Consider the following 16,536-nt stretch of genomic DNA (forward strand, 5'->3'; position numbering starts at 1 on the left):
GGGTGTGCAGAAGGCAGCTGATCGATGTTTCTCTCTCATTGATGTTTCTAGCTCTCTATCCCTCTCCCTTCCTCTCTGTAAAAAATCAATTAAAAAAATATATTTAAAAAATAAATAAATAATAAATAAATAAAAAATATGTTTAAAAAATAAATTAATTAAGTTGGCTGCTGCCTCTGCTGCACGTGTTTCCGTCTGTGGCCCCCACTTTGGCCTGAGGCGACAGGTTCTGCGTCGAGGCTGACCGGGCTTCCAGGCCCCTCCCCGCCCCGTAGCTCAGCTCCTGAGGAGACAGGTAGGGGCCAGAGGAGGGAACTCAGGAGTCAGAGTCCTCAGACCCACACCTAGCTGTAGGGCTGTGCACCCTCTGCAGCGAGCCCCCAGCCCTGGCTGGTGCGCCATGAGGGGACCGAGAGGCCACAGGGCCTGTGGGTGGGTGGCACGGGTGCCAGCTGGCAGGGACAGGGGAAGCGATTGGAGGCTCTTACTAGGGAGAGACAGAGGGCCACCAGGAGGAGACCAGTCTTGGAAGTAGGGGAATGGAGAAGAGGCTGGAGTGGCTCTAGAACAGTGATGGCGAACCTATGACACATGTGTCAGAGGTGACACTCGAACTCTTTTTTTTGGTTGATTTTTCTTTGTTAAATGGCATTCATTTAAATATATAAAATAAATATCAAAAATATCTTTGTTTAACTATGGTTGCAAATATCAAAAAATTTCTATATGTGACACAGCACCAGAGTTAAGTTAGGGTTTTTCAAAATGCTGACACGCGAGCTCAGAAGGTTCGCCATCACTGCCCTAGGAGGAGGGAGCAGATGTTTAACCTGGGGGACAGAGACAAGAGCAGGACAGTGAGGTAACTGAGGGAGAAGAGCAGTTACCTCATTCACTTAAAAAAATCTTTTTAATCCTCTCCGGAGGATATTTTCCCATTGATGTTAGAGAGAGTGGAAGAGAGAGGGAGAGACAGAGAGAAACACATCCATTGGTTGCCCCCTGTACGCTTGTCAACCAGCACCAGGGCCAGGGAGGAGCCTGCAACAGAGGTACCTGCCCTTGATCAGAATCGAACCCGACCCTTTGGTCTGCAGGCCAACGCTCTATCCAGTGAGCCACACCTGAAAAGGAAAATGGGGTGGGGGTAGGGGGGGTGCACCCTAGTTCAGTATCTGGTTAAAACTATAGTCCACTCTGACTGACATGGGTGGAGCTGCAGAGCCTAACCCCAGGGCCTGCCACAGCTGACGTGGGTGGAGCTGCGGGGACCCTCAGGGGCCACCACAGGAGGAGACATATAGATCAGAGCCTCCCCACGAGTTCAGTTCAGGCTGTGGATCCAGAATTCCCCTGGACCAGCTGATCTGCAAAGTAAAGGTTAAACTTTCCTCCCTCAGAGCTGGCTCATCATTCTCCTGTGCATTCTACCACCACCCCCTGACCAGGAATCGAACTGTGGCTTCCTGGTTCATAGGTGAATGCTCAACCACTGAGCTACACCGGCCAGGCCAGAAAACAAATTTCTCAATTGATTTTTATAGAAATAGAGGGAGGGAAGGAGGGAGGGAGGGAAGACATAGATTTGTTCATTTATTTATGCATTCAGTGGTTGCATTACTGTATGTGCCCTGACCTGGGAGGGAACCTGCAACCTTGGTGCATTGGGAGGACAGTTCCACCAACTGAGCTACTCGGCCAGGTCAAAACCAAATTTATATAAAGAATATTATTGGGCCCTGGCTGGTTTGCTCAATGGATAGAGTGTTGGCCTTCAGACCAAAGGGTCCTGGGTTCGATTCCACTCAAGGGCACGTACCTTGGTTGCAAACTCCTCCCTGGCCCGGGCCCTGGTCGGGCTCATACAGGAGGTAACCAATCGATGTGTTTCTCTTACATTGACGTTTTTTCTCTGTCTTTCCCTCTCTTCCACTCTCTCTAAAAATGAATGGAAAAACACCCTCGGGTGAGGATTAACAACAACAAGAAAAGGATATTATTGCAACAATGTTCTCATTTCTGATTTCCTGGTTATGTAAGCCAATATCCTTGTTTTTAGGAGATACACACTGAAGTCTTTAATGGTAAAGAGGCATGATGTCTACAAATATTCTTTTTTAAAAAATATATTTTATTGATCTTTTACAGAGAGGAAGGGAGAGAGATAGAGAGCCAGAAACATCGACGAGAGAGAAACATCGATCAGCTGCCTCCTGCACACTCCCCACTGAGGATGTGCCCGCAACCAAGGTACATGCCCTTGACCGGAACTGAACCTGGGACCCTTGAGTCCGAAGGCTGACGCTCTATCCACTGAGCCAAACCGGTTAGGGCTACAAATACTCCTAAACAGCTCAGAAAAAATACTATATATGTATATAGAAAAAGAAAATTAAATGTGATTAAATGTCAGTAGTGTAATTGCTAAATTACAATATTTAGGTATACAGGAGTTTTTATAGTATTCTTAGGATTTTTCTATAAATTTTAAGTTATTAAAAACAAAATTTAAGCCTGGCCAGCGTGGCTCAGTGGTTGAGTGTGGACCTATGAACCAGGAGATCAGGGTTCAATTCCGGTCAGGGCACAGCCTGGGTTGTGGGCTGGATCCCCAGTGTGGGGCCTGCAGGAGGCAGCCGATCCCTGATTCCCTCTCATCATTGATGTTTCTCTCTCTCTCGCTCGCTCTCGCTCTCTCCCACTCCCTTCCTCTCTGAAATCCATAAATTTAAAAAAGCACCATTTAATCCCATCTCCACAATGTTCTACAGACTCGATCTCGGATAAGCCTTAAAACCAACCGGAACTTGTAGGAAGTTAATACTGTCTCGGAGTCATTCTTAGACGAACTCAGCAGAGGGAGGTTTGTGCAAACGCAGCGGCCGGAGCGCAGGTGCGGTGGGTCCGGGGGCGCGGGCCGAGGCCGCCCCGACCCAATCACGCGGGATTGGAGGCGGCTGCGCGGGCCTCGGCCTCTTCGCGCCCACGGGCTGCTCCGAAGGTGGACCTGCGGCTGCAGCGCCTGGACCTCTGGGCCGGCCTCCACGGCCAGGTCCCGGGGCTGCGGGACTGGGACATGGGCAACGAGTGCTTCCTGGCCGGCACCACCGCGCACCTGCCCCCGGCCGAGCAGAACCGTGAGCCTGCGGGGGTCCGGGGGGTGGGCGGGGGTGGGGCAGGCCAGGGGGCCCGCTGTGGGCCCGTCGGGCGAGCCCACCACAGCCTGGGGTGGGGGCCGCGCCCCCTTAGCTGGAGGCCCCCTGCCCGGAGCCGCCCCGCCCTGGGCGCCTGCGCTCGGCCCGCCCGACGGGACCTTCCAGGCCGCCCCTCGCCCTGCGCCGGGGCGCACAGGGTTGGCCACGCTTCTCCCGTGAGAGGACGGTGAGGACGGCCCCGCCCGTGGCTGTGTCCCGCCTGGGGCCCACGGTCTGGCGCTTAGAGGGCGCCCCACTGGCCGAGGGCAGGCCGGCGTCGGTGGGCAGGGAGTTGAGGCGACCGCCTCCCGTCCCGGTGAGCCCTGGCCACCTGTCGGGGCCAAGGACTCGGACTCACCGGCTCCCCTCGGTCACCGCCCCACCTGCCCTGCCCTGCCCTGGCCGCCCCTGTGTTTGCCCAGCCCAGGCGATGGTGTTAGTCTCTTCAACAGCTGTTTAGCATTCCTTTGTTACCTTCATTTACATAATGCTCACGGTTTCCCCCTTATTTTCTGTGAAGGCTCGTCCTGGTCCTCTTCTTGCTGTGTTCTCATGTGGTAGAGAGAGGGGTTTCTTTTTTAATCTATTTTTACTGATTTCAGAGAGGAAGGGAGAGGGAGAGAGAGAGAAGCATCAATGATGAGCGAGAATCAGCCGCCTCCTGCATGCCCCACACTGAGGATGGAGCCCACAACCCGGGCATGTGCCCTGATGGGGAATTGAACCGTGACCTCCTGGCTCATAGCTGAGCCACGCGGGCCAGGTGATATCACATTTCTTTGGAGAGCTATTCAGGTTGCTAACTAGACCTGGTCCCCTGTGTGTGACTGTTGTGCAGTAGCCTACCCTCTGCAGATGCTCACTCTGCCCTTGAGTAAGGAGACCAGATCGCCTCCAACTCTTCGCCACCATATAGCAATGCTGATGGCCGTTCCCTGTGGTCACTGATTCGAGAAATATTTAGCGAGCACCTCCGATTTGCTAGGCACAGTTCCTGATCCATAATGAAAGAAACAGACCACTGCCATGGAGCTTCCGTTCCCCTGGAACAGACAACCCATAGTTATGTGCTCACTCGTGTGTTAAGAGGTGATGCCTGGGATAGGGGAAAGGACACGGTAAGAAGGGCTCCGGAATGGGGGGCAGGGAGGTGGTGGCACCAGTTTGGGCTTCATTGGGAACATAATATTTGAGCATCGAGTGGAAGGAGGTGAGACAGGGAGCCAAGAGAACCACATTTAGAGGGAGTTTCCCAGGCAGGAGGATTCGCCAGTACAAAAGCCACTAGGAAGGAATGTGCTTGAAGGGTATGAGGAGCAGTAAGGAGGCCTGTGCTGCTGGGTGAAGGAAATGAAGAGGAGGCTCACAGGTGTGGCATGGAGAGTAGGAAGAGCTGCCTTCCTCTTTAAGGACATTGGGTTGACTTTGAGTGAGGTGTGGCATGTTTGGAAGGTTTTGAGCAGAGGAGACAGTCACCAGCTCATGAGCGTGTGACCTGTGTGGTTGCATAGGATGACTATACTTAATTCAATGCACTGCTGTAACTGTCGTTATTTTTAATAAATTTTTAACAAGGAGCTCCACAAGTTATGTAGCTGATCTGGCATGATCTATATTCTGAAAAGATCACTGTGGCTGCTGTGCTGTGGGTACACTGTACATATAAAGAAACTAGGCCCTAGCTGGTTTGGCTCAGTAGATAGAGCACTGGCCTACAGACTGAAGGGTCCCGGGTTCAATTCTGGTCAAGGACACATACCTCAGTTACAGGCTAGATTCCCAGCTCTGGTAGCAACCATTCGATGTGTCTCTCTCACATCGATGTTTCTCTCTATCTCTCCCCCTCCTTTCCACTCTCTAAAAATCACTGGAGCCCAGCTGGTGTGGCTCAGTGGTTGACTTTCTACCTATGAACCAGGAGATGAGGGTTCAATTCTCGGGCAGGGCACATGCCCTGGTTGCAGGCTCTATCCCCGGTGTGGGGCATGCAGGAGGCAGCCAATCAATGATTCTCTCACCATTAATGTTTCTCTCTCCCCCTCTCCCTTCTTCTTTGAAATCATTAAAAATACTTTTCTTAAAAAAAAAAATCAATGGGAAAATACCCTCAGGTGAGGATTAACACACACACACACACACACACACACACACACACACACAAAGAAAACAAATTATAGGATCCTAGAAACCAGGAGACTAGTTACTGGAAAGCTATTATAGTTATTCAAACAATAGATGATGCTAGACTGGGCCACCAGGATGGTAGTAGAGGATGTGATGAGAAGGTAGAACCAGCTAGGTCTATGATAGAGGGGATGTGTGGTGTAAGAGAGGTTAGAGGGTGATTCCTCCCAAGTGTTTGGCTAAATAAGTGGAAGAATGGAGTTGCTTTCTACTGAGAGAAGCTTTGGTAGAACAGGTTTAGGAAGAAACTAGGAATTCTGTTTTGGACAGGCTGAGCTGAAATGCTTTTTCCATATGCAAGTAGAAATGTTGAGTAAGCAGGTAACTATATGTCTGGAGTTCTGGAGGTGTGGCTGCAGGTATGGATTTTGAAAGTCTGGTATAGAGGTAAGAGAAGGAACAAGGATGAGCCCTGGGGCCATCACATTGTAAAGAGATTGGAGAGAAGAGAGATAACCAGCAAAACCCAAGGAAAGGGCCATTGAAAATCCAAACTGAGACTGATCTTGGGAAACCACCCACCGGAAGTGACTGTTTCAAGGAAGGCGTGGCTAGCTGAGAGGAATGCTGCTGAGGCCTGGTGAGCCGCGGGCTGACTATTGGATCTAGCACAACAGAGCCCGGCCCATGTGGTTCGGGGAAGCGGTGGAGAAGCCCGATGGTGTCAACCTGAAAACATTCCAACCTGGAAAGAATTTTGTGAGTTTATTTGAGCCAAACTGTTGACAATTGCCGGGAAGCAGAATCTGACGGATTGGGATCATGCTCCGGAGAAGGCGGCTTACACCTGTATTTACACATTGCAATCAAAGGAGGGAGGAAGGTGGGTGACATGAAATCCATTGGCAATAGACTAGGCAGGCGGGAGAAAGGAAAGTGGGAAACATCTGTGATTGAATAAAAAGTAAAGGATAGCTAACAGTCAACAATTAACATGATAACAGTGCTGGGCACCCAGCACATTAGGTTGTGCCCCAAGGGGTCTGGAAAAAGGGAAGTTACAAGTTACCCAGACATTTCAAGGATATATTATCATTGATGCAAAAAGACAGAAAGGCTCAGTTAAGGGAAAGGTTGACCTGGTCAGTGAAGATACCAGCCTAGGAGGTGACTACCCACCATCACTGCTTTTAGTTCAAGTGTAATTTCAGACCATCCTTTGTGGTGACTTTAGGTCTCTGAGTTTGCAAGCCCGCCATGCGGCCTCCCCTGAGCTGTCAGCTTAGCACGTGGCTCCTTTCGTCCACAATAGCAATGAACTGTGCAAACAGGAAGAAGGAAGAGTGTTTCTGGCTAAAGAAACAGCTTGTAGGAAGGCCTGGGATCGAGAGTGTGGTCTGTGGGAGATGGTGGAGGGCCTGGGAGGAATGTTGGACATTCTCAAGGAGTATCTTTAGATTTGGCCCAAAGGCAATGGAAAGCCATTTCAAAGCTTTACCGCAGGCTGACAAGATTGGGTTTACATGTTTGGGCGATCATTCAAACTGTAATACGATCAGTTAAAGAAAAGAGGATAAACTGATAAATGGGCCATTTGGATTATGGCCTGGACTAGGATGATCAGACTTGACCGTTGATTTGCTGTGGCTGTGCGGGACAGAGAAGAGTCAAGAGCGATTTCCAAGTACCTGGCCTGAAAGGCTGGTTAAGAGGTGGGGGCCACGTGCTGAAACAGGAATCCAGGAGGAAGATGGAGTTTAGTTTTATTTATTTATTTTTAAATTGGAGTTTAGCCCTAACCGGTTTGGCTCAGTGGATAGAGCGTCGGCCTACGGACGAAAGGTTCCAGGTTCGATTCCGATCAAGGGCATGTACCTTGGTTGTGGGCACATCCCCAGTAGGAAGTGTGCAAGAGGCAGCTGATCGATGTTTCTAACTCTCTATCCCTCTCCCTTCCTCTCTGTAAAATATCAATAAAATATGTATTTTTTAAAAAAACGGCTTCTAAAAAATAAATAAAAAATAAATTGGAGTTTAGTTTTAGAAATGATGTTCAGACCTAGCAGCTTTGGCTCAGTGGATTGAGTGTCCACCTGCAGACTGAAGGGTCCTAGGTTTGATTCCAGTCAGGGCATATGCTGGAGTTACGGGCTCAATCCCAAGGGGGGCGTCCAGGAGGCAGCCAATCAGTGATTCTCTCTCATCATTGATGTTTCTATCTCTCTCCCTCTCCCTTCCTCTCTTGAAATCAATTTAAAAATATTTTTTTAAAACAAAGAGCTAGAGAAGTCTGAATAAAGATTTGAGTTTATAGAAGGTGACTGAAGCCACAGGCGCTCATCTGATCCTTCAGGGACAGTGTACAGTGTGAGAAGAGAAGAACGCACAGGTGTATGAGGTCCGAGAAGGAAGGAAAAACTAGTAGAATATGGGGTCACATCTCCCCACGCAGGGGTTACGGCCCTCCCACAAGCCTCAGAGCCCAGGGCCCTGGGCCCACAGTGGAAGTCCTGGGATGTTTTGACCCTCTTCTGTCTGTCTTTTGCCAGTTGCCAGATACAGACTCCGTGTGGTTGAGCCACCACAGCTGCCTGTGAGGAAAAGCCCCTCCCCTGATGAAGATGGTGAGTGTGGGAGTGAGTGCTCTGGTGTGGTGGCTCCAAGGCCTGGGGTGGACCTCCAACGCCATGAGCTAAGGCGCCCAAACTGCTTTCTCTCTGCACAGGTCCAGACACTGAGCCCAACCTGTGGATGTGGGTGAACCCCAACATCGTGTTTCCCCCTGGAAAGCTGGAGGTCTCACAGCCCAGGAAGGGGGAGGGCTTGACCAGCATACTCCCCTCCCCTCCGCTGCCCCCGAAAGAGGAAGACTGTGCCCACCGCTCAAAGGTCGATGCCGCCGTGGAGCTGCTGCCTGCGTCCTCCAGGGAGCAGTCTCCCCCTCGGAAGCAACTCCCTTCTTCCCCCAGCAGCTCAGAGGTGGGGGTCTCTGGGGTTGCAGGCGGGATGGGCAAAGGGATGATGCATCGCAGAGTTCTGGTGTTCAGGGACCACAGGGTTCATGGGCTCAGAAACCAGCTGTGCCCTTGGGTTGGGGACCAGTCCATATGATGGCCTGCACCATGGCCCCTTCCTGCCACTGCACCCGAGGACAGGCCATGGAGTCAGGACCAGTTCCTACTCTACTCCTCTAGCTCACAGAAGAGGAGGCTAAGGACCAGCACGACCGCTCCTCTGTGGCTCTCCTGTCCCCTCACAAAAGGGCCCCCCTCCAGAGTCGGAGGCTCCGGCAAGCCACCAGCCAGGAGGGGAGGCCCTGGCCCCGGCCCCCGCTCCATTACTTCCACCTCATAGCACTGGCACTAAGAAACAGTCCCCCCTGCGGCCTCAACGTGCAGCAGATCTACAGTTTCACCCGGTATGTGTCGTGCGGGGCGTGAGGAGGGGTAGGGGCGGGGCCCCGGTCTGCAACCTTCCAGTCCACCCAGCCCTTGGCTGCTGCCAGACCCAAGAGGACAGGTGTGTTCTCAGCTCCTCCCCAGGCCCTGGTTCTGGCTTGTCCCTAGATGTGTGTCCACATATCACATGTAGGGAAGACATCCGCCTCCATCCGCCCTCACATTCGAAAACTCGATTCTTTTTACATCTTAGTTCTTTTTTTAAAAATATATTTTTATTGATTCTCCCTCCGAGCTGCTGAGGGAGGAAGGGAGAGGGAGAGAGAGAGAGAAACATCGAGGATGAGAGAGAATCATCGACTGGCTGCCTCCTGCACGCCCCACACTGGGGATCGAGCCCACAACCCGGGCCTGTGCCCTGACCAGGAACCGAACCATGACCTCCTGGTCGATGCTCAACCACTGAGCCACGCTGGCCAGGTATCATCTTAGTTCTTTAAAACATAAATTCCCCTGGGTGACAAATTCTCCCACCTCCCTCTAAAGATCATCTAGTATAAAGTCTGGGTTCCGCAACAGTCTCCCCCATGCTTTCGCTGTGGACAGTACTGCTGGGCACAGCTCCCGGTACCCCGGGGCACATCACTGAGAAGGGACTCACCGAGAGCTTCGGTGGTCATGTACACACACGTGTGGGGTTTCTCAGACCTCTTCCTAGAGCAGAAGAGCCTCAGAATATTCATCCTCGAGTGGTATCCCTCCTTGACCAGGTGCCTCCTCCAGGAGTTGGCCTAATTTACACTCCGTTGCTATTGCAACTCAAGGTCCCCAGTTCTCAGAGGGAGGGAGGCTAGGGATCCTAGGGTCGGGGCAGGAAAGGGCCTCATTTACAAGATGAGGGTCTATACCCACCATATAGAGGTTTTGCCACTGGCACAACCAGCAAAGAGCCTTCCCCTGGAGGGAGGGCTGAGGGTCCTGGCCCCTGGGGAGACATGCTCAAGGACAGGGCGGGCCTAGCCTGTCCTCACGGGGCCCTGTCCTCAGACAGCATTTCCCCTTCTTCCGGACGGCGCCCGAGGGCTGGAAGAACACCATCCGCCACAACCTCTGCTTCCGAGCCAGCTTCGAGAAAGTGCGGGCCAGCACGCAGGCCGGGGCCTGCCTCTGGAAGCTGACGGAGGAGGGACGCCGCCGCTTTGAGGAGGAGGCCCGGGCCTTGTCCTCCGCGCAGCTGGAAAGGATCCAGCAGTGCATGAGCCAGCCAGGTGCGAGGCCCCGCCTCACGGTGTGTGTATGTGTGTGTGTGTGGGGGGAGGGTCTGAAGATCCTGGCCTGAGGCTGGATGTGCAAGGAAGGAAACAGGCCATGGGAGGAAGGGGAGAGGATAGCAGGTCTGAGATGGGGTGGGGGGAGGGTGCTGCCTTAGGTGGGACCCACCCACAAGTGTGGGACTTGGGTCCAGGGAGTTGATGGGGAAACAGCTCAGATGCCATTGGTGCTACTCACAGGCCAGCAGCCTGAAGACATGGTGGCCACAGTGTTGGGCCTGGCATGAGAGATGGTGTGCAAAAGGGGCTTTTTCTCTGCTGGACACCAGGATGCAGATTCTGAGGCTCTTCTGCTCTAGGAAAAGGTCTGAGGAGCTCCTCACACTCAGAGAAAGACCACCTGTGAGGGTTCCAGGCTCGGAGCAGCACCTGCAGGGCGGCGGGCTCCTCTGACTCTTCTTCTCTTACAGGTGTGATGCCCTTCCTCTTTGACCTGTAAGTCCATGACGGAGAGGCAGCTTGTGCCATATTAAAGTTCCCTGCAGCAGCCATGTGTGTGTGTGTGTGTGTGTGTGTGGTCTCTGAGGAGGGGGGAGGGGAAAGGGGAGGTGAACTCTGAGGTTGGGAATGGGGTGTCCTCAGAGCTGCTGGATGCCCCAGAGGCAGTGGGGCAGTGGCCTGGTGTGCAGCAAAGGGGTCCCATACTCTTCCTCTCCTCAAAGAAAGAAAATACTTACCGTCTTTGGGATCCTGGTGCAATTCCCACTTTTCCTTTCTAAATATATTTTTATTAACTTCAGAGAGGAAGGAAAAGGGAGAAATGGAAACATCAATTATGAGAGTCACTGATCAGCTGCCTCCTGCATGCTCACCACTGGGGATCAAGCCCACAGTGCCCTGACCTGGTTCCATGCCGGTCGGACACAATTCCCATGTTTCTGGGTGATGACGATCGTCTTGGGAGATGCTAGCTTGTAGCAGGCAGCCCTGTAAAAGACCCCCAAAAGCACCACCCACCCAGGAGCAGCAAGAAAGATGAGAGGAAACACTTTCTTGGAAAAGGGAGTAGTCGGGGTCCTTTCCCCCTTAAACACTGAGGGCCCTCACCACACCCTCAGCAAAAGCCAGAGCACGCGTGGGCCCCAGTCTTTAGCGGCTGCAGACCCAGCCAAGTGTGACTTTCCTGGGCCCGGGAGGCCATGCTCAGGGCTGGGCCCGCTACCAGCCTCAGGTCTGAGGGGAATAGGGAGCAAGTAAGACAGGAACGTGGTCAGCCGGCCACGTGGCTCAGGGGTTGAGCGTCAACCTATGAACCAGGAGGTCACAGTTCCATTCCCGGTCAGGGCACATGCCCGGGTTGCAGGGTCGATCCCCAGTGTGGGGCATGCAGGAGGCGGCTGATCCATGATTCTCTCTCATCATTGATGTTTCTATTCTCTCTCCCTCTCCCTTCTCTGATATCAATAAAAAATATTTTTAAAGAAGAAAGGAATGAGGCTCAGAGCTGTATCTGGATGCCACAGACATTAGCACAGTGCCTGAAGGTAATGGGTTTCCCCAGGGCTGAGCTGACCGGTCCCGTTCCCTCCTGCTTTCCCCTCGTTGCTGATAGGCCTGCACAGAAACACGGCTCTCCCTCAGACACCCGTCCAGGGGCCTGGGCATCTCACCTCCTAGAGGTAGCAGGGGTGGTGCTTGAATTGAGAGAATGGCTCCCCTGGTCAAGGGCCTCCCCGGACCTGCAGGCAGCTGGGGCTGAGGCTGTCTCCCCTTCGTCCCTCCCCGCCCTGCCTGCTGGCCACAGCTCTGGGTCTGTTCGGAAGGACCCACCTCAGGCAGGCACTCCCTCAGCTGGCGACATACCAAGTCCCGCCCTGGCCACCTCTCCTCCATCACCTCCAGCTCTGGTCAGGAAGATGAGCTCACGATGCCTCTCTCTTTGTGCCCGAGTGGAAAACCAGGGGATGGAGCACAGCTTCATGCTGAGCCTGGCTCACAGTGGAAGCGAAATCAACGGTTGCGACTCTCCATCCATTGTGTCATCTCGTCAGGACCCTCCCTGTTCCAGGAGGCTGGTGGGCTGATCATGGCCTGGATCGACTCTGAGCACTTGACAGCTCTCAGTGGTCACCTGCACCTCAACATGCTGGCCTTGTACCTGTGACTCCCAGCTCAGCAGGTGGCTGGCCTCCTGCATGGTATCTTCTTCATGTTTTCTCAGTTTTTCTGAACTTTGTATCTGTTTTTAAAAAGAATATATATATAAAGGTGCTGGAGAGACCAAGATGGCGGCATAGGTAAACACCGGAGACTGCTGCCGCAAACAACCACTTCAAAAATACAACTAAATACGGAATGGACATCACCCAGAACCACAGGAAGGCTGGCTGAGGAGAGACTCTTCAACTAGAAGGAAAGACAACAGCATACCGAGGCTCAGAGGAGGCACAGTGTGGAAAATATAAAGGTGCGGAGGTGCGCGCAAAGCGGGCTGGTGGCTGAGAGCGCAGTTGTCGTTTTCAATCAGGAGGGAGTCTCAGACTCTGAGCTCCAGATCCAGGTGAGTCTCTAGGGACTCAGACTCAAACGGGAGAAGCGGGATTGTCTGGCATCAGTTGGAACGTGAGGGCAGCTTTCTCTCCGAGGTTTGCAGCGGTTGCTGGGGTTCTGAGAAGCAGAGCCTCTGGGAACGGGACTGAGAGCAGCCATAACTGCTCCCTCCACCCGCCCTGTTGATCCCCTGCGACCCGCCCCGCCCAAGCCCTGCGCAGAGCCATTTGCCAGATAGCCTCAGGCAAAGGCTAGATTAGCACCTCTCCAGAGGACAGAAGTTTTCCCATGGCAGACACAGCTGATTCTCACAGCCAGTCGGCCTGGTGGTCAAATCCCTCTAGTATTAACTACAACAATCAAGGCTTAACTAGAACAAGACTGCGCACAAAGACCACAAGGGGGTGCACCAAGAAAGCATAAAAAATGCGGAGACAAAAAAACATGACAGAAATGGAGGATATAGAGCTAAAAAACGCAATTTATTTTTAAAAAACGCAATTTTGAGGGCTTGCAATAATGTGCTAGAAGCTGCCAATAAACTTGATGAGAGCCTCACGAAAACTAATGAGACCCTCGATGCTATGATAAAGAACCAACTAGAAATTAAGCATACACGGACTGAAATAAAGAATATTATACAGACACCCAACAGCAGACCAGAGGATCGCAAGAATCAAGTCAAAGATTTGAAATGCGAAGAAGCAAAAAACACCCAACCAGAAAAGCAAAATGAAAAAAGAATACGAAAATAGTGTAAGGAGCCTCTGGGACAGCTTCAAGCGCACCAATATCAGAATTATAGGGGTGCCAGAAGATGAGAGACAGCAAGATATTGAAAACCTATTTGAAGAAATAATGGCAGAAAACTTCCCCCACCTGGTGAAAGAAATGGACTTACAGGTCCAAGAAGTGCAGAGAACCCCAAACAAAAGGAATCCAAAGAGGACCACACCAAGACACATCATCATTAAAATGCCAAGGGCAAAAGACAAAGAGAGAATCTTAAAAGCAGCAAGAGAAAGAGACTCAATTACCTACAAGGGAATACCCATACGACTGTCAGCTGATTTCTCAACAGAAACTTTGCAGGCCAGAAGGGAATGGCAAGAAATATTCAAAGTGATGAATACCAAGAACCTACAACCAAGATTACTTTATCCAGCAAAGCTATCATTCAGAATTGAAGGTCAGTTAAAGAGCTTCACAGATAAGGAAAAGCTAAAGGAGTTCATCACCACTAAACCAGTATTATACGAAATACTGAAAGGTATCCTTTAAGAAGAGGAAGAAGAAAAAGGTAAAGATACAAATTGTGAACAACAAACATGCATCTATCAACAAGTGAATCTAAGAATCAAGTGAATAAATAATCTGATGTACAGAATGAACTGGTGATTATAATGAATCAGGGACATAGAAAGGGAATGGACTGACTATTCTTGGGGGGGGGGGGGGAAGGAATGGGAGATTCGAGAAGAGACTGGACAAAAATCGTACACCTATGGATGAGGACAGTGGGTGGGGAGTGAGGGCAGAGGGTGGGGCGGGAACTGGGAGGAGGGGAGTTATGTGGGGGGGGAAGAGGAACAAATGTAATCTGAACAATAAAGATTTAATTAAAAAAAACCAAAAGATGAAAAATTTGAAAAAGACAAAAAAAAAAGAATATATATATTTCGGAGAGAAATGGAAAGGGAGAGATAGAAACATCAATGATGAGATCCCTACTGGGATGGAGCCTGCATCCCAGGCATGTGCCTGACTGGGAATCGAACCGTGACCTCCTGATTCATAGGTCGATGCTCAACCCCTGAGCCACGTCGGCCAGGCTGAACTTTGGTATCTTTTGTATGCAAAATGAAGATACTAAAAATGCAGATTTGATTTAAGATCTAAATAGAATGAGGGAAAGTGGAAGTCCCGTGTCCAGCATATTAACATCGAGGACTTACAACAGACTAGACATCATTGACATACATTTGCAGGTTTAATCCGTAAAGCCGCCTTCAGGAGTATACACAATTTTTCTTGTCATGTCTGTGAGTGTGATAGTGATTATAGTCCTATTTAAGGAGTAAACTTCATTTCCTGTCCACTAATTCCCCCCTAATCCTTTGCAGTCTGCCTCACTGTGAAACCTGACTGCCACTCCCTGGTCTCTGAAACGTGGGGTTCCTGGAAAGGCAGGGCCATGCCCTCCCAGACCAGCATCCCTGCCTTTGAAGAAAGGCCGTTTGCTGGATTTGCAGTCTGGCGACATACCAACTCCCACCCTGGCCACCTCCGCCTCTGAGCCAAGCTCCTGTGTTCACTCCCAAACACATACCAGAAGTGGACACGTGCCGGCCCAGGGGCACTTCCTGACTGGGCAGGGGCGGGGGTGGGGGTGGGGGATACGGCTGCCCAGAGGGTTTGGGGGTGTTGTGGACATTGGAAGTCAGACCCAGGAATGTCAGATGGCCTCAAGTAGGAGGCAACTTCTCACCCTGAAGAACTGACTCCCATAACTCAGGCCATTTATACTGACCTGAGCCAAGCACCTAAGCAGAAAGGATTGCATCGTTTTAATATACACGGGATTTCCCAGGAATGCAACTATTGTGTAAAATGAAGACTGTACTGTTTGGTTTGGAATTTTACCAAGAGTTGTCTGCCATGTTGGAAAAATCACTGATAGCAAAGCTGCCCTCGCATTTAGGTCACCAGCACCACAGCCTGTGTTGGTGACGCTGGGTTTGGGTCTGTTGTACTCAGGGATTCCACATGTATTGTTGAGTGTTTCTGAAAGGGCGAGGGCTACACCCTCCACCTTGCCCCAGGGTAAGGGCTACGACCTTGGCCACGTGCTTGGCAAGAAGGTTCTTCCCGGAAGTCTAAGACTCTGCTAGCCACACCCAGGAACAAGACATCGACTTGCGCCTGGCCAATCGGCAGAGCACAGTCCTTTCTCCTCCCCTTACTCCAACCCCCCCCTTTAAAACCCGTCTCTAGGCGGGGTTCGGTCTCTTGGTCACTTGGCTAGCCGATGTGTCCGTGAGTCTGGTGGATGGAGAGCACAAGCTAGCTTGAAATACAGATTCTTATGCTTTTGCATCGGATTGGCTGGCTCCCTGATGTGGTTTCTTGGGAATCTTGAAATCTGGGCATAACAGTTTCCCTCCACGTCCCGCGTGGTTTAGGGTTCAGGATCTGGAAGAGGGCCGCACACAAATGAAAGAGACAAGACAAGAAATAATAATTTGGAAATATTGGGGGGCCAGGCGGGCAAGTCCAACTCAAGGGGAAGGACTTCCACTGGTGCTCAGGCCTCGCCAACCTTTTATCGGTTTGGGATACACCCATAGCATAGCCCTTAGGCCGGCAATTTCCAGTAACAGGCAGACTAGCCCATCAGCAAGGATTTACTTAATAATAAATGGGGAAGTTGCTTCAGCTACCTTTGTCTGGACTAACAGTGGGTGCACAGCCCGCCAGGGCTTCAAGGATCACCAGCCTTCCGGGATCCTTGTCCACACCCCTCTGGTAGAGAAGACAGTGGATGACTTCCCACAATGTATGTATAAACAAATATTTAGTTATTATTTCAAGGTAGCCAGTATAAAGAAAAAGTATTTTCAATAGCCATTTAAAGAAATATCTCTTAAATCTAAGCTATCACTAGAAGTATGTGCCAATTTCCAACTCATGCTTTCAAATCTAGTTTATCCATTGGATATTGTAAGTTTTTCTCCCTTCATTTTTCTGTTCTATTACAATGAGAGCATTATATTGCTCCATTTATTTTACTTTTAAAAGAATCATCATATTTTCCATTATTTTTTATTTTAAATATATTTTTATTGATTTCAGAGAGGGAGAGGAAGAGGGAGATAAAAACATTAATGCTGCCCTGGCCGGTTTGGCTCACTGGATAGAGCGTCAGCCTAGGGACTGAAGAGTCCCAGGTTCGATTCCGGTCAAGGGCATGTACCTTGGTTGCGGGCACTTCCCCAGTGG

At 51.0% G+C, this 16,536-nt stretch overlaps 1 protein-coding gene across 2 annotated transcripts; it reads left to right on the forward strand.

Annotated features, from left to right (window-relative positions):
* The first annotated feature begins 3,076 nt into the window (after positions 1-3,076).
* FOXR1 (forkhead box R1) lies at positions 3,077-10,537 on the forward strand. 2 transcript variants are annotated; one of them, XM_070426964.1, is made up of 6 exons: positions 3,077-3,137; positions 7,868-7,942; positions 8,044-8,297; positions 8,513-8,736; positions 9,764-9,984; positions 10,458-10,537. In XM_070426964.1, the coding sequence occupies exons 1-6, from the start codon at positions 3,077-3,079 to the stop codon at positions 10,484-10,486; spliced, it is 864 nt and encodes a 287-aa protein (XP_070283065.1). In that variant the 3' UTR covers positions 10,487-10,537. The 2 variants fall into 2 exon arrangements, with proteins under 2 accessions (XP_070283065.1, XP_070283064.1); XM_070426963.1 differs by lacking the exon at positions 3,077-3,137 and adding an exon at positions 5,967-6,201.
* Positions 10,538-16,536: the final 5,999 nt, after the last annotated feature.

This window comes from Myotis yumanensis, unplaced genomic scaffold (genome assembly GCF_028538775.1).
Source record: "Myotis yumanensis isolate MYYU_CA2020_CCGP unplaced genomic scaffold, mMyoYum1.0.hap1 SCAF_10, whole genome shotgun sequence".
Lineage (NCBI taxonomy): Eukaryota > Metazoa > Chordata > Mammalia > Chiroptera > Vespertilionidae > Myotis > Myotis yumanensis.